Below are 18459 nucleotides of genomic sequence, written 5' to 3'. Positions count from 1 at the left end.
AGGGGTCTTTTAGTTGGAGGAATAATTTATTCTGCCGTCACGAATTGTGCACATTCATTGCTTTTGTAAATCTCAAATATTCCATATGCGTCGAGAGCATTTATGATTTCTCAAATATATAAATGCATACAATGAACTTGTGAGGATCAAAGCGTAAAATATTGATTTGATGGTGATTTATTAAAAACAATTACTAAAAACTAATAATTCTAAATTTTATTCAATAATTTTTAAATTTAATATATTATTTTGATAATAATTTATTATATTTTATTTATTAAAAATTAAGGATTTAAAATCTCATTTGAAATATTGTCTAACGTGATCCACTTGATACCTAAGTTAGATTATATAATCGATCATTTAATTATTAATTATCATAAAAAAATATTCATATAACTAAAAATATTTAATATTTTATAATTACAAAAATATTATTATATTTCATAAAATAGTATATTAAAATTTAAAGTCTTATTTGATAAATTGTTAAATCTAAATATATTGATCTAGCAATAATATAAATATCTTTTAATTTTTTTGAATATATTAATTAATTTATATGATAAAGAATTTAATTTTTTAATGAAAGAATATGAGATCAAAACCCATCTTCATCTTTTGCTGTTATTAAAAAAAAACACTTTTTGGATCGATCCAAAAACATTTTCATTTACATCCAAAACAAACATGGAACTGTACACACATCCCTGTGTGTAAAAATAGCTAATCGAGAATGGATTCGTAATTTCATATCTGTCAGGGGTATATGTTGAAATATCTCTGTTCCATTCCACTCTCACCATCTCGCGATGTTGTGTTTCGGCTTTATATATACTGTGAGATCTATTCGCGTCTCAGATCTCGGTTTCCTCCCCGTCCTCGCCGCGCTTCTCTTTCTCTCTCCCTTTTCCTCACCCCTCCGTGGAATCGTCTACAGGGTTCCACTCCAGATCTAGCGGGGGCGCCTTCGGATCCCTTCTCGTCCTCCTCCGGCCGCCGGAACCCTAGCTCAGGCCCGATTAAGCTGCCATGGCCGCTGCCAACGCCCCAATCGTGATGCGGGAGGTCCTGACGGTGAGTTTGTTCGCTTTCCCGACCCCATTTACCAAGCTTGTTCTCGGTCCCTCTTCTCTTGAGTTCCGATCCGACTTTGAAGCGGTAAAGGTCGGGTTTCTGGCTGAATTTTGGGGGGAGATCTTCGATTTATCTACGATCTGCTGAGGTGGATCTTGATCCGTCAGATGTCATGAGAGATTGGCATTTTGCTTGATAATGAGGAAAGATGTCATCTTTGTGTCTTCTGACGGGCGTTGATGTGATCTGCAGCTTCCGAGCATCGGGATCAATTCTCAGTTCATCACGTTTACGCACGTTACGATGGAATCGGATAAGTATATATGCGTCAGGGAGACCTCTCCGCAGAATAGCGTGGTTATTGTCGATATGAACATGCCCATGCAGCCGTTGAGGAGGCCAATCACTGCTGACTCTGCTTTGATGAATCCCAACAGCAGAATTCTTGCTCTCAAGGGTATCAACTAAATATAAACTTCGAAAACTTTTTTGTTCAACTAGCATATTTCTGCTTAAAATGACTTCTTCTTTGAACTGGTGTTGTGCCATGTTTGATCTCTTCTAACACATTTGAAAACTTTTTAAATGGAGGCCATGAAGTAGTTTTATGAATTCGGTTTGTTCTTCAAGTGCTCAATTTAGATCTTGGATTTTCTTCTGCAAATGATTTGTATTATTTTTTTCAATAAACAATTGACTGCACAATAAAAGAAATTAGGCTGGTCTTGGAGTTGTTGGTATGCTCAACTCTATCTTTGCTTTTCAGCTGCTAGCAGAAGTTTTTGATAGATTTGCAAATAACTTATGTGAATACATGCTTGGTAGGTATGCCATTTATCATGTACAAGCTTGTGAGACATTCCTAATATGCCATAACTGATCAGAATATACAGCATGACTAAACCCTCAACATTTTAGCTACAGTGTAAAAAATAAACTGCTTATACATGCATGGCATGAGTTCATGGCCAATGTTTTAAATACCAGTTGTAACTTCTCAAAGATTCAACATCTTTAATGCTGATTAGTATGTGAACTAGATGATTTTGTTTGGTTTGATTTGACACTGGGTGTAGAATATACAGCATGACTAAACCCTCAAAATGTTAGCTACAGTGTAAAAATAAACTGCTTATACATGCATGGCATTAGTTCATGGCCAATATTTTAAATACCAGTTGTAACTTATCAAAGGTTCAACATCTTAATGCTGATTAGTATGTGAACTAGATGATTTTGTTTGGTTTGATTTGACACTGGGTGTACTTCCCATTAAGTTAACCGTTACAAAGTTGTACTGTGCTGTAAACTTACTGTCGGTTTTTGGCACGGGGATTTTTTGAACTTCTTAGAATTTTTTTTTACATGTAGGTCCTTGGAGAGTATTTCTACTACCCTACTCTTCTTCTGTTAACAACTACTTAAGGTTGTTAATGGAATTGAAAATGGCTTTTCTTCTCCTCCTCTGTTTAACTGCTGTCTCCACCTCTGTTATAGCCTCCTCGGCCTCCCTATCCACACTAGCATCTACCTCCGTGCCCCTCCTTGTACTCCTTTAGGTTACATCTCTTCCACCACCTCCTCTTTCTCATGTTGCCTTCTCCTCCTCCTTGCCCATTATAAATCACCACTTACTCCTCCATCTCTTACGGGTCCTTCTCTGCAGTCTCTTCTTCCTCCACTTCCTCCTCCATCTCCTTCTCCACCTCGATATCCTCCTCTCCCTTATGGCCTCTAATTTAGCTTTGGTTGAGCTGATAACAAATAATGGGACCTTTAGAAAATCATAGGATTCACAATTCATTTCCTTGTGAGTAGGATTAATGGTTAGCTACTAGATTCCGGTGAGACTTTTTGTTCTCCTTGTTCTAAATCCTCTAAAAATAATACATATGGAAAAAAGCAATTTCCTCTCTCAAGCGGACTGTTATATTCATGATTTCTTCGATTGCAGTCATATTCATAATCTCTTGGTTTTCACTTCAAGTTTTTTATGACATTGTATCTATTTTAATCTGAGGAAAAGTCAACTTAATGATGGAGACAAAAGTAGTAAGGGAATGATTTGAAAGTATTTTGACCCAAGTCGTTCGCACATGTTTTTTCCCCCAGTTTTAAAATCAACCCAGAACTATATATATGATTCATATTGGTTCTTGTTTTCATGAGAATATATACCATTATGTAATTTCTTTAATATTGATGATGCTGATATTAGGTGTGTTGTATATCTTCATATATACATCTGTTGAAATTCAACTTCTTCTGTTTTCTTTGTTGTATTATGCTGGTAGTTTGATATTACTTGTCCTAAGGGAAAAATTCCATGTAGCCGACCCCAAGGTTCAAATACCAATAGGATCAGTATGTACTGAGAAGGTTTCATATTGTGGGTTTATAGCCTGTACCTGTCCCTGGCCTTACAGTTACAGGTATTGGTGCCAGTACAGGGGATACCTCTGTCCTTGCTGACATAGACCAGAAAGAAAGAGGGAGATAATAGGCAGGAGGAGAGGGTGAGGAGGAAGAGGAGGAGATGGTGATGAAGCAGTGAAGGCAGAGGTTGCATTGTGCAGCCGAACGAAGGAAAGAGAGAAGCAAAGGTTGTCAACAGAAGCATCCCCAAAATGTTTTTTTTTCTATTTTTTTGACCATCTAAACAATTGTTGTTGATGGCCAACAATCTTTGACAGCTGTCAACATTTTGTCAACATCTGTTTTTAGTTGTCCAGATTCACAAAAAAACTGATTTCGAACCAGGCCAGCATTTTTTGTGTTGGACCCAGGTCAAACTGTTAGATACAGGTTGGTATTAGCGGTTTGATGACTTTGTGAACCTTGTGTATTGACCTATATTTAATGGTGTGTCCAAAGACCACTATCAGACCACTTATTTTGGTCTTGGTGGATATTTAATTTTTCATTGATGCCATGCTGTATTGGTTATATACCATCCTGTATACTGGTATTGTACTAGATCAACAAAGTTTCCAGACAGGTACAGGATCAAGATTGTAAACCTTGATCCACCCTCAAATTAGTTGTGACATTTCGGCATCCTGTTGTTTGTTTATTCAGACTTGTTAAAGTATGCCATTTGCTGGCTATGGGAATTCTAATCCATTAAACTTGCAGCTCAAATACCTGGAACCACTCAGGATCACTTGCAGGTATTCAATATTGAGGCAAAGACTAAAATTAAATCTCATCAGATGCCTGAGCAGGTAAACATGTTGGTGATTTTTTAATGTGGCTACTGAACTTGTTCCTTTGGTTTTGAGTTACAGTGAGCTGAATTTTTTGTTATGTTGTGCAATCTTGCAGGTGGTCTTTTGGAAGTGGATCACCCCAAAGATGTTGGGTCTGGTTACGCAAACTTCAGTCTATCATTGGTCAATAGAAGGTGATCACCATAACTTGTTCTTATTATTTGCCAAGAACCTATGAAATTTTTCATAGTCAATTGACCATGCAGAAATGTGTGCTATTGTCACTATTGTAATGCAGGTGAATCAGAGCCTGTTAAAATGTTTGATAGGGCTGCTAATTTGACAAACAATCAAATCATTAACTACAAGTGTGATCCCACTGAGAAATGGCTGGTTCTTATTGGAATTGCACCAGGTGCTCCAGAGGTATACTTTATCTTGTATGCTAGCAAGCTTATGTGGTTTAATAAGTTTTCCACATTGTCAGTACTTATGGGCATGTAGTGATAGTTGTATCTAATAATGGTCCTAGAAACTGAGAAGTTGTTAAATCTCTGATGTGAATCTATTTGTTCACATCGTCCTGTCTTGCTTTTGTCAGTTGCTTTGGTTGCAACTGATTATATTTTTGGTTTAAGTGTAGAAATATGGATGTGCAAAGAAGGCTGTCAGGCTATCTAATTCTTATTTCTTGCAAACATGCAAATTGTGAGCATATAGAAAGAGGAAGACACTGGTGATTACCAAAGACTTGATTGTGTATTTAACATCTAACTTTATTCTATATCATGATTTCAGTTCAAACAATAGGAACTAACACATGAGAAAACTATAAATTGATCTGGGTTTAATATCTTTTACTGTTTAGATATGGGGTCTGATTCCAATGAAATGCAAAATCTACTGTATCATTGTAAATTGGAAGGTGTATCGAAATGCGATAGCACTAGAATTATGACCGATAAATAAACACATGCTGCGTGCTATCCAAAGTTGTAAGAAATGAAACAAGACATGCCTTGCAGTGGTTTTGGTTTCTGCAGTCATCAAGAAAAGAAATAAAGAAGAGGGCAATATAATAAAGATAGCCAGAAAGATAACATGCCCAACTTGTCTTACAAATAGGCTCAAGGCATTGTGCTTTATGAACATTCTTGGAAGCAGGGAGATTCTGATTCGTCAAGTGATATGAAAGAAAACAAAGCATAAAAGTCAGCATTGATCCAATTTAGTTTAGCGACAATCTGGATGGCAATGAAACAAGAGGGCTTGCTTCAGATGTGACAAGACTCACATTTCTTTTACAACAAATAGAATCTAAGCTTACAAGCTAATTCCAATTAGGACTCTTGAGACTTGACTAGAAATATACCAGCACATAGGTACCTTTCTAGAAGATCAGATGGCCATATTCAGAATCTGACGAACCATATTCATTGCTTAATGGTTGTTCTAAACTTAAAGTAGTATGAATACAATCAAAATCTTGCAGTTAATAAAAATCTGAACTAAACTAAATGAGAAGCGTAGATTTGACTTTGCATCACTTGTAGTACCAGCTCATTTTAGTCAATATGTCTAGAAAAAAGAAGGCTGCAAATAGCCAAGCGGTGGTGTTGATGATTTAATTAGGCTCAGTTAGGGCCAAATTTTGATCTGAAAGAGCCTTCTGGTTTTCAGATACCTGAAACTGAAATGGACTTGAGGGGAATCAAATCGAAACTGAAGTGGACCAATTAGATTGCATATGATCCTGTTTCAGTTTCAGTAAAGCTTAGCTTCCACCAAAAAGGAGGCCTGTGTTGGATCTTGGTCAATGGTGATACGATTGTGTGGCACCACTGGGATGGCAGTTTAGTAGCATATGCATCCAACAAAACTTGATCTGCAACATATTTGATGCATCTTATTGAAATAGTTCTTTTCTATTAGCTGATGTCTTGTTGGGGATCAGAACTTGGGCATCAGGTGGCTTGTTCCAATTTTAGTTGGTACTTGAAATGTTTCTGGGTGAGTTGATGTTCCTACAGTGTATAGGAAAGACATGTTTCATATGATATGTAGACAATCAGGATATGTGATTTTGATGTCTCAACATGAATTGCCATGTCACTCTTCGCTATTTTTTGGTAATTTCTTGAACAAGCACTTGCACTTCTTTATTATCATTTAGAAGTCTTGCTGTGATGTTGACCAACTCTTTCTGTTTATGCACTTTGCTTTTTCTTCACTTTCATTTGTTTATTATCTATTTGATGTTCTGTTTCCAGTTACTTGATGATGATACAATTATGCTTTTGATTTAGTTAAATACATTATAATTTTTGTTTCGTATGTAATTAAATTCTGATTGTAGAGACCACAACTGGTTAAAGGCAATATGCAGCTTTTTTCTGTGGAGCAGCAGCGCAGTCAGGCACTTGAGGCACATGCAGCATCCTTCGCATCATTTAAGGTTAGATTTTTTGGTGGTTCTTTATTTATGGGAACTAAATCTTGCAGGTGCTCCTTGAGTATTTTGTTTTCTAATTCCTGGTTCTAAGATCATATCGTTTGCAGGTGGTTGGGAATGAGAAACCATCCATTCTTATTTGTTTTGCCTCAAAGACAAGTAATGCTGGACAAATTAGTTCAAAGTTGCATATTATTGAACTAGGAGCCCAACCAGGTACCTTGTTTATTTGTTTTCACTTTGGTCATGTGCAGAAGTGTTCAGTGGGAGAACCAATTTTCACAGAGTAGGAGAAATAATTGCTGGCATTATATTTACTAGAAAGAGAAACTTGATTCTCCTTACATTTATGGAATGTCTGGAATAAGGTGGAAAATGAGTATTAACATGACAGCGGGGTTGAGACTTGAGATAATTAGACTATACTTTTATTTTCTGAATCTTATATTGGAAATTCTCCAACATTTAGAAGGATTATTTCTACTGAGAACAGTTATGAAAATAACTGAATGAAAAGAAGAATATTTTTAGTCCCAACTATTTGGATTGACGAAACACAAGCTGATGGAATACGAAAATTAGCACTATTTAAGGATATAATTATTTCTTGTCACATTTCTTCTTTTTAGTCTGTTTACATTCTGAGAGAAAAAATTCTATTATCAGGAAAACCAGGTTTCACAAAGAAACAAGCAGATCTGTTCTTCCCACCAGATTTTGCAGATGACTTTCCTGTGGCAATGCAGGTGACCTCTGAAGCTCTTTCAGTGAGATCTCAATAAACATTTGTTTGACACAAAAGTACAGATCTAAGTGGTTGTTCATTGTTGCAGATCTCCCAAAAGTACAGTTTGATATACGTCATCACAAAGCTTGGCCTGTTGTTTGTGTATGATCTGGACACAGCAACAGCAGTTTACAGAAATCGAATTAGTCCAGATCCTATATTTCTTACAACAGAGGCTTCAAATGTGGGTGGCTTTTATGCAGTCAATAGGAGGGGCCAGGTTCTTCTGGCTACTGTCAATGAAGCAACCATTGTGCCATTTGTTAGTGGCCAAGTATGTTACCACATCAGGATTCTTTTAAAAATTTGACAGTTAATAAAGATTTAAGATTAAACTTTGTTTCACCAATTTCACAGTTGAACAATCTTGAGCTTGCTGTTAACCTTGCCAAACGAGGGAACCTTCCTGGAGCAGAGAATTTGGTAAGTTATATTTTTTGTCAGTTCCTGGAATAAGTATTAGCTTTTGCTGGTCGTGCATTGCTTTTTATAGAAAATACATAGTTAAGTCTTGTTGAGACTAACTATTTCAAGTCTCATACAAACTTCTCTTTTCTGGAAAAGGAATATGTTCTTGATTTTGGATGCTTAGAAAATTTGGAAGTCTTAATAAGTAGTACTGATGTATATTCAGACAATTTTATTTGCAGCTATGCATGTATTCTTCGATATATATACTCATTTTGTCAGTATTTTTAATTATTTTTTTGGGTGGTAACATACCAGACAGGTTGGCCTATGACCCAGTATACTGCTACCATATGGGTCCAGTAGATTATCAAAACCGGTATTGAACTGAGACTTCAATCCTTGGTAACCATTTTATGGATTATTTTGGATCATTGATACATATTGTATCAACTACACAAATGCATTATGAGGCATATTACAAAATGTACATGGCTAAGGGATTGAACTACTAAACATGACTTGATTTATCTTTTTTGGCCTGGGGATAATTTGTGCATCTTTCCTGCCATCTAAGTGACAGTAGTGAATTATTTTTTGGAAACTGGTGTTAAAAGGCTTTGGGTATCTTGTTTTTGAAGGTTTCCTTGAAATCTATTAAACTTTTTTCATCACCAAGCTAAACTGAAAAATTGAACTACAGCGATGACAAACCTACTAATCATATGGAAACCCAAAGAATCTTATTTCATCTCTGACATTGCTTCCTTTTCAAGAAACTAAAACAGGGACAACTATGCTTCTACACTTAAATTTAAAACAAAAAGTAGCATAGTTTGAAACTTTGAACAATACTGGAATGTATAGCCTGGACTGTTAGGTTGGTATGAAATAAATAGAGAGCATTTTTAAACTGCATAGTGCCATTCAACAAATAGGTTATAAAAAAAAATGAATTATCAAGGTAACTCATTTTTGTACATTTTGATAATGAAAATTTGAATTAATTTTGGTCCTTTGGAGATAAAGAGTAAGTCCTACCTCATCTTGTATAACGAGAATTTTAAAATTTAATATTCTTGTGTTTCTTGCTTGAAACAATTAAGATCTTATCAGAATTCATGAAATTTTTATTTGATCTAGCTAACAATTTAATTTGATTTACTTTCTTTTCTGTATGTGTGTGCAAGCTTAACCAATAAAGTTAGACGACAACATTGAAGTGAGTCTTTTGGCCTTAAATATGTTAGTTTCAGCTATAGCTATCTGTAATTGGAGATGCCATTTCATGGCCTTAAAACACTTGAATACTTCATTTCTATTATAGTTTTCAATATTTGGTTGGAAATTTCAGCTGAACACCTAGGCCAATGATCCATCCTTGCATTTGAATAAACTCATGGATGGAATGTGCCTCTTTGTGGTACTTCCTTAGTTTCTTATCTAAATTCATAAGCATTCCATAAAAGTTGAGTTGCAGTTTACCCCCTACTGGCTGGTGTTGCTGCCTGTATGTTAACTATTCGTCCTGGCATAAGTATGAGATGAATATTTTGCCAATTTTGTGCTTCTTCTATGGAACTTCCTTATGAAACAAAGTTATAGTACATTACTAGCATATATATATAATAACTTATGCATCTTGAGTTCTTAGGTTTGTCATGGATCGGTACAGTGGCAATGTTTTCTTATGTTTTATACTGCTCTGATACCTGAAATAGTTAGAATGTGCATAACCTTCTAATTTTTATTCGCTGCATTATTTTTACCATGTTGAGAAGATTTCCTTGACAAGTATGTCTTCTGTATCTCCAGGTTGTGCAAAGATTCCAAGAACTATTTTCCCAGACAAAGTATAAGGAAGCTGCTGAGCTTGCTGCAGAATCTCCGCAAGGCATTCTTCGAACTCCAGAGACTGTTGCAAAGTTTCAGGTAGTGAATTTCATTAGTCCTATCTTTTTTCTGCTTCCGGCATACCTAGAGGTCGTACGCTGCTATATTGTTATAGAAATACATGGCTTACATTTGAAGCAAGTCTATACTTTGAATTTCTTCGGTCTCTTCTTTGCAAAATAAGTAATGTTTCCATTGTTCTTTGCATTTTTCATATGGGTATTATCTCCGTATCTTGCTCGGTACTTGCTATAATATCTCTATATGTTCTGCAGAGTGTTCCAGTTCAAGCTGGGCAAACACCACCACTGTTGCAGTATTTTGGAACATTATTAACAAAAGGAAAGCTTAATGCTTTTGAGTCTTTGGAGCTATCTCGCCTTGTTGTGAACCAGAACAAAAAGAATCTACTGGAAAATTGGTTGGCTGAAGACAAGCTTGAGTGCAGTGAAGAACTTGGGGATCTTGTGAAGGTAAGTTATGTAACTTTTCATAGAACTTAAGCGGCATCTTGGGAATAGTTAAAACTGATGACGTACTTTAATTACCAATATTATAATATACTCTCTAGTCATTACCATATCAGAGACTAGAACTGTCTTATGTTGAACATCTACCACTGTGATTGCTGTAGACCGTGGACAATGATCTTGCACTGAAAATCTATATAAAAGCAAGGGCTACTCCTAAAGTTGTTGCTGCTTTTGCGGAAAGAAGGGAGTTTGATAAGATTCTTATTTACTCAAATCAGGTACCATTTTTTTTCTTATAGTTGTCCTATGATGTATCCAATTCAACAATCATATATATATATTTTCTTGGGACATCTTTATTTTTCTGGGGATGGAAACACACCCTTGTCTTTGTTTCACCTAAAGGAATCCCACCAATCCAGCACATTTTAACAAATATATTTACCTGTATAATGACTTTGCCCTGAAGCATGATTTTTACCTAAAAATTCTGGAGCCAGTTGTGATAAGCCTATTCTTGATTGCAGGTTGGCTACACGCCAGATTATCTCTTCCTTCTGCAGACCATTCTGAGGTCAGATCCTCAGGTAAGAGTTTGTTCTTTGTGATATTCGACCATGTACCCAAATTGCGCATGATGTTGCAACATAAGATAAAAATGTCGCTGAAATGTTTAATTCATCATTTTATTATAAAGTTGCTCTATGGATTTCACTGTGCTCGTCCTTTTATCACTATTTGGAAATCCATCTATTTCATTCTGTATCTTTGATAATTGTCTGTCACAGGCAGCAGTTAATTTTGCTCTAATGATGTCACAAATGGAGGGAGGCTGCCCAGTGGATTACAATACAATTACTGATCTTTTTCTTCAGGTTCAGATACTTTCCTCTCTAAACATGGTGTTGAGCGGAGATGATAGGGGACACCCAAGTTTCTTAAATATTTAGTTATCAGAAATGCTGTAGTAGGATCCTGATTGTCAAGTTTTGTTGATTGAATTCACTCTGAAATCTCTTTTTTGTTGTACTTTTGGTAGAGAAATATGATTCGAGAGGCAACAAGGTTCCTGTTAGATGTCCTGAAGCCCAATCTTCCTGAGCATGCTTTTCTCCAAACCAAGGTATTGTATTTTCACAGTTAAATTAGTATTCTCTTCAATTGATGATCATTCTTCCTAACCTTTATATTCTATTGCAGGTTTTAGAGATCAATTTGGTGACATATCCAAATGTTGCAGATGCGATATTGGCTAATGGAATGTTCAGTCACTATGATCGCCCTAGGATTGCTCAGTTATGTGAAAAGGCTGGTTTATATGTGCGAGCTCTTCAGGTAGGATATGCTGCAGAGAATAATTTCAGGCAAGTTTTTGTGTTGCATATTATTAAACAATTGTACATTATTCTGCAGCATTACACAGAGTTGCCTGATATAAAACGTGTCATCGTGAACACTCACGCCATTGAGCCACAGGTGTCCTTGGTTACATCATTTATCTGATAAGCTATATTGGTAATAAGCAACATATTAAGTAAAAATTTAGCTCAATACAGGCACTTGTCGAGTTCTTTGGGACACTTTCCAAGGAATGGGCACTGGAGTGTATGAAGGATCTTTTGCTTGTTAATTTGAGAGGCAACCTTCAGATAATTGTGCAGGTGTCTTGTTTTCTTTAATCTTATTGCATAACATAAGTTTGCTTATCCTAGGTAAATAACATCTTTGTCTCTTGTAGACTGCCAAAGAATATTCTGAGCAGTTAGGTGTGGATGCCTGCATAAAACTATTTGAGCAATTTAAGTCTTATGAAGGCCTTTACTTCTTTTTGGGATCTTATTTAAGCTCCAGGTACATGTCCAGACTAAAATGTTCAGGATGACTAATTTGCAAACTTGATACAGAAGCTAATCTTGTCTTCTTTTTACCATAATGATACAGTGAGGATTCTGATATACACTTCAAGTATATCGAGGCTGCAGCAAAAACTGGACAGTTAAAAGAAGTTGAACGTGTAACAAGGGAATCTAACTTCTATGATCCCGAAAAAACAAAGAATTTCCTGATGGAAGCCAAACTTCCAGATGCAAGACCCCTGATCAATGTTTGTGACCGTTTTGGTTTTGTTCCAGACTTGACTCACTATTTATATACGAACAACATGCTTCGATATATTGAAGGCTATGTACAAAAGGTAAGATTCTTTTTTTAATTGGATGCTAGTTTTATCTGCACATCTGCTGCAGTTATTAATTAACATCTTTTGCATTGAGCATCTGGGTTAAACTTGTCTGTTGCAACATGAGATAGACTAAATTATTTCTCTAGAGATTTTGATGTGGCTAACTTGGTTGTTTGTTTTGTTATATTTACAGGTAAATCCAGGAAATGCTCCGTTGGTTGTTGGGCAGTTGCTAGATGATGAATGTCCTGAAGATTTTATTAAAGGTCTGATTCTTTCCGTCCGTTCTCTCCTGCCAGTTGAACCTCTTGTGGCTGAGTGTGAGAAAAGGTACGGCACATTACACTTTATTATATTCTTGGAAACAATATTCTTGGTCTAAGAAATTTCCACCTCTAATGTCTTACGTAAAACAGGAATCGTCTGCGGTTGCTCACACAATTTCTGGAACATCTTGTCAGCGAAGGGAGCCAGGATGTGCATGTCCATAATGCACTGGGAAAGATTATCATAGACAGCAATAATAATCCAGAGCATTTTCTAACTACTAATCCATACTATGATTCACGTGTTGTTGGTAAATATTGTGAAAAGCGGGACCCTACTCTTGCAGTTGTTGCATACAGACGAGGCCAATGTGATGATGAACTAATAAATGTCACTAACAAAAATTCACTGTTCAAATTGCAAGCCAGGTATGCCATTTTGTTTAATTAACCTTGTTAGGAGTTTTCTTTAATCAAATCATTTAGATGATTTGGTATCTTCTTTGGTGATAGATATGTTGTCGAGAGGATGGATGCCGATTTATGGGAGAAAGTCCTCCAACCAGAAAATGAATACAGAAGACAACTCATTGATCAAGTTGTTTCGACTGCTTTGCCTGAGAGCAAGAGCCCTGAGCAAGTCTCTGCTGCTGTTAAAGCTTTCATGACCGCTGATCTTCCACATGAACTTATTGAACTACTTGAGAAGATTGTGCTACAGAATTCTGCCTTCAGTGGGAATTTCAATCTGCAAAACCTGCTGATATTAACAGCTATTAAAGCAGATCCACCTAGGGTCATGGATTACATTAATAGATTAGACAATTTTGATGGCCCAGCAGTTGGTGAGGTAGCAGTTGAAGCACAATTATATGAAGAAGCCTTTGCCATCTTCAAGAAATTCAACTTAAATGTGCAGGCTGTCAATGTCCTTCTGGACAACATCCAAAGCATAGAGCGGGCTGTAGAATTTGCTTTCCGTGTTGAGGAAGATGCTGTATGGAGCCAGGTTGCAAAAGCTCAGTTACGGGAAGGGTTAGTAAGTGATGCAATTGAGTCATTCATTCGTGCAGATGATGAAACGCAGTTCCATGATGTTATTCGGGCTGCTGAAGATGCTAATGTTTACCATGACTTGGTGAAGTACTTGTTGATGGTGAGGCAAAAGGTTAAAGAGCCGAAAGTGGATGGTGAACTGATATTTGCATATGCTAAGATTGATAGGCTAGGTGAAATTGAGGAGTTCATTCTAATGCCAAATGTTGCTAATCTTCAAAACGTCGGCGACCGCTTATTTGATGATGCTCTTTATGAAGCTGCTAAGATCATATTTGCTTTCATTTCTAACTGGGCAAAGTTGGCTTGTACCCTCGTTAAACTAAAGCAGTTTCAGGGTGCCGTTGATGCAGCTCGTAAGGCAAATAGCTCAAAGACATGGAAGGAAGTTTGTTTTGCTTGTGTGGATGCTGAGGAGTTCCGCTTGGCACAAATATGTGGTCTGAATATAATTATCCAGGTAAGTCACTGAAAGTATGAAGTAACAATTTCTATATTTGTGTGTTTTTCCATGGTGATATAGAATGTTTTGCATCCTAGGTCAAACTGGGAAATGTTATATGTTGTTTTTTGTTTCTCTTTTTAGGTGGATGACCTGGAAGAGGTCAGTGACTATTATCAGAACAGAGGCTGCTTTAATGAGTTAATTTCTCTCATGGAAAGTGGCCTTGGTTTAGAACGTGCGCATATGGGCATCTTTACAGAGCTGGGAGTCTTATATGCTAGATATAGGCCAGAGAAACTTATGGAGCACATTAAACTTTTCTCAACTCGATTGAACATTCCCAAGCTTATCCGTGTTTGTGATGAGCAACATCATTGGAAAGAGCTTACATATTTGTATATTCAGTATGATGAATTTGATAATGCAGCAACAACTATAATGAACCATTCTCCAGATGCCTGGGATCATATGCAGTTCAAAGATGTTATTGTTAAAGTTGCAAATGTTGAGCTATATTACAAGGCTGTGCATTTCTACCTGCAAGAACATCCCGACCTCATTAATGATGTTCTCCATGTGCTTGCACTTCGTGTGGACCACACACGTGTCGTGGATATTATGCGAAAGGTGCAAATTTGTCCTTATTATACTTTTTATGGAATTTATTTGTCTTAGGTGAAAAGCCAAATGAGGTTTTGTATTTTGCTGGGTGTGTAATTGTGCTCTTAATATAGTTTGACATATTTTAAATATCTAACACTTTCATGCTTCAGGCTGGTTACTTGCATATAGTGAAGCCATATATGGTTGCAGTTCAAAGTAACAATGTAGCTGCTGTTAATGAAGCACTGAATGAAATCTATGTTGAGGAGGAAGACTATGATAGATTACGTGAATCAGTTGACTTGCATGATAACTTTGATCAGATAGGCCTTGCACAGAGGGTAAAGTTGCTATTGCGTGCTATCTTTATTAAATGATTATGAAAATTCTTGTTATGAGTGTTTTGTTTTACTAGATTGAAAAGCATGAGCTTCTTGAGATGAGGAGGATTGCAGCATACATTTACAAGAAAGCTGGGAGATGGAAGCAGTCAATTGCATTGTCCAAGAAGGACAACCTTTACAAGGATGCTATGGAGACATGTTCACAATCTGGTGACCGTGAACTTTCTGAAGAATTGCTTGTTTATTTTATTGAACAGGTAAGGGCTTAATCTGTTACGCTAATTAGCAATCAATTTCTTCATATAGTATTCTATGCTATATCCAAATTACATCTTTGTTGAGGTAGAAAGTTGCTAAATTATATGTTTATGTTTGAAAAAATGGCCATGAACTAGTAGTGATATCTTCTTTTTTATTTTTGTTCATCTTTTAAATTATTGTGGAGATGAAGCTTGGTCTCCATTAATTTTCATATAGATCCATCTTTGGTACTTCTAGATATTGTGCACTATTGTCAAATAGTGCATTTTGAAGTGATGTATCAAATCAATATGTTGTATATCTGTATGTAACATTGGACAAAATTGAAATTTGACATTCAAGACATTTTTCTATAATGCCAAAATGGGTGCTATAGTATCACTAAGCTGATGTGACCTAGAGATTACATAAATCAGAGTTTGATAAAACTTCTATTTAATTTCTGATTACCATTTGCTAAGTGGCATCAATAGTTTTCCATTGATAAACACATAAACAACACTGATTGATATTTTACCAATTAAGTGCATTTGTATCTATGAATAAAAGACTATTATTTAACTTGGATATAAAGGCATATTTGTGGAACAAAACTCAAAAAGATCCATGTTTTTGTTGCTTCTAGCATACTTCTGCATATGTTACTAGTCAACCTATTCATCTTGATTTTCCTGAAGACATGTAATGAACTCTGGGAAATGTGTTGCAGGGAAAGAAGGAATGCTTTGCCTCGTGTCTCTTCATTTGTTATGACTTGATCCGTCCTGATGTTGCCCTTGAACTGGCCTGGATGAACAACATGATTGATTTTGCCTTTCCGTACCTTTTACAGGTGATTTGTCATCATCTTGTCATTTTAATGTATAGAAGTAGCTAATGTGTAGAACTGTGGTACCTTTAAGAATATACTTCTCTAAACTAATATGTTTCATCATGACAAATATTGGATAAATGCAGTTTATTCGCGAGTACACTAGTAAAGTTGACGAACTTGTGAAGGATAAGATTGAGGCACAAAATGAAGTTAAATCTAAAGAAAAGGAAGAGAAGGATTTGGTTGCACAGCAGGTACACAATGTTCCTTTGGAGTTCTTCCTGGTTCATGGTGTGTGAATCTTGCGTTGCATAATAATGGAAACATTGGACTCTTTTTCGTTTTTCTATTTTTTTGCAGAATATGTATGCACAGTTGCTGCCTCTTGCTCTACCAGCACCACCTATGCCCGGTATGGGAGCACCGAGCATGGGTGGATCTTATCCAGTTCCACCACCAATGCCCGGTATGGGAATGCCTCCAATGCCACCATTTGGCATGCCTCCTATGGGGAGCTACTGAGAAGTTTCGGGATCGGCATAGCTTGTAAGGTGGAAATGTGGGTTGTTTTGATGTATTCTGGTGGTGCAGTTGATCAAGTCTCGTGGTGCAGTTGATCAAGGCTGTTGGTCTTGTTTTATACCTCTTTGATATTTGTTTCTGGTAGCTTTGAGTTTGGTTGCTAGAGGCCGAACTGAGGATTTTGTATCTCTATAAACTTTTAAGATCGAAGACTAATGTCTAGACTTGAGACATGAAAGATCAGCGCCACATGTATAGGTTCTCTTGATGCTGAGAAAACCATTGTTATTTTCATTTTTTTGTATTAATCAGATTTATTGGATGACCTGATGCTATATATCTGTATGCCGCATTGCTTGTTAATTACTTTGCGTTTAAAACTGTGTTGTTTTATTGTCTGAAAAATAAAGAATGATGCATTGCGGGGTAATGACAAACAAAGGCAAAAAAAAGGGGAACTTATGAAATTGCCGGATTGTAAATAACGTGCAATAGATGAATCCAAAACCATCTTTTCAGATTTAAGACTGACTGAGAATTTATTTATCTGTGAGAAATAAGTTGTTTTCATGCTTTCTAAAGGTGGTCCATCATGGTGGATATGATAGTTGATAGGGAAAGTAGTAACGTTAGTGTGACATTGCCAATTCACGATTGCCACCTGGGCAATGACATGGTTGAGGATATGATAGTTGATAGGGAAAGTAGTAACGTTAGTGTGACATTGCCAATTCACGATTGCCACTTGGGCAATGACATGGTTGAAAAAATATATGCTCTTTTCCATCGGTAGGAGTGTAATCCATCGACCCTAGCTCAACTCGATCTCCACAAGGTCGCACAAGCTTGTGGAAGATCACATCAATCTATGATTCCAAGACTCATCTCCTCTTTGTCGCTTCCTTGGGTTGACTTACATCATGTCAAACCATAGTTTCAGGAAGGCCCGCATGCTCAGTAGTAAAAGACATTAATTCCAAATAGACGCTTAGCGTAGGGCGTCATTCTTGCTTATCCCAAATAAGCCTCGACCCTAACAAAAGGCACCCCCACTATCGTCCTTCCCTAATACATCTCATAGAGAGGTATGCTCGCCAGCCTGACACGGACTTAGCTGGATTTGCCTAAGTCGTGCGGCACTCTCGCGCGTTCGTCCGCAAAGGTCAGCCTCCCCGAAGCCTCCCATTGTCCCTTAGGACCACCAAAAGAGAGAACGGGTTAGAGAGAACGCCTCCAACGGGATCCACAAGCAAACATCTCCGAAAAACACTTCATAGACAAAGCAAATTACAAACAGACTTTACAAGCTCTGAACAGTGGCACAACAAAGGGTAAAATGGTCCATTATAGACCGAAAAGCTCTCGCACGTGTCCACATGACACAACCTTTATTTACAAGCCTAAAGAGGCCACCAACCCAACTAAAATGGGACTTATAAGCCTTCGGCTGCCCCTTTACATTCTGTACAAGGCATGAACATGCCAAACGACACGGACATACATAAGCATTACATCAAACACCTTGTTTAGAAGTTTGTCCGTGACATTCTCCCCCACTTATCCCTTCGACGTCCTCGTCGAAGCCTTTGTGAACACTGCAACTCTTCACCTTTGCTGAGTCTTCAATCTTCTGCTTTAGCTGCAATGCGCCTCCTGGCTCCCAACTG

The 18459-nt window shown here is 36.9% G+C and overlaps 1 protein-coding gene across 2 annotated transcripts; it reads left to right on the top strand.

Annotated features, from left to right (window-relative positions):
• The first annotated feature begins 857 nt into the window (after positions 1 to 857).
• On the top strand, positions 858 to 17155 carry LOC103972889 (clathrin heavy chain 1). 2 transcript variants are annotated; one of them, XM_009387272.3, is made up of 30 exons: positions 858 to 1077; positions 1330 to 1534; positions 4213 to 4301; positions 4402 to 4480; positions 4585 to 4712; positions 6643 to 6741; positions 6846 to 6954; positions 7405 to 7484; positions 7572 to 7799; positions 7883 to 7948; positions 9749 to 9865; positions 10102 to 10299; positions 10461 to 10577; positions 10827 to 10886; positions 11088 to 11174; positions 11339 to 11422; positions 11500 to 11634; positions 11713 to 11775; positions 11856 to 11960; positions 12038 to 12150; positions 12241 to 12493; positions 12675 to 12811; positions 12898 to 13176; positions 13261 to 14263; positions 14390 to 14875; positions 15022 to 15192; positions 15267 to 15452; positions 16166 to 16288; positions 16414 to 16524; positions 16631 to 17155. In XM_009387272.3, the coding sequence occupies exons 1-30, from the start codon at positions 1033 to 1035 to the stop codon at positions 16790 to 16792; spliced, it is 5118 nt and encodes a 1705-aa protein (XP_009385547.2). In that variant the 5' UTR covers positions 858 to 1032; the 3' UTR covers positions 16793 to 17155. The 2 variants fall into 2 exon arrangements, with proteins under 2 accessions (XP_009385547.2, XP_065046361.1); XM_065190289.1 differs by having other exon boundaries at positions 11500 to 11775.
• Positions 17156 to 18459: the final 1304 nt, after the last annotated feature.

This window comes from Musa acuminata, chromosome BXJ1-1 (genome assembly GCF_036884655.1).
Source record: "Musa acuminata AAA Group cultivar baxijiao chromosome BXJ1-1, Cavendish_Baxijiao_AAA, whole genome shotgun sequence".
NCBI classification, from domain to species: domain Eukaryota; kingdom Viridiplantae; phylum Streptophyta; class Magnoliopsida; order Zingiberales; family Musaceae; genus Musa; species Musa acuminata.
This window is presented reverse-complemented; position numbering and strand designations above follow the sequence as displayed.

Excerpts from the sequence above, each read along its gene's own strand:
- LOC103972889 (XM_065190289.1), top strand. The coding sequence starts at position 1,033 with ATGGCCGCTGCCAACGCCCCAATCGTGATGCGGGAGGTCCTGACG. Across the intron at positions 7,485-7,571 it reads ACTTTCCTGTGGCAATGCAG|ATCTCCCAAAAGTACAGTTT; the intron begins GTGACCTCTGAA and ends TCATTGTTGCAG. Across the intron at positions 11,423-11,499 it reads ATGCTTTTCTCCAAACCAAG|GTTTTAGAGATCAATTTGGT; the intron begins GTATTGTATTTT and ends ATTCTATTGCAG.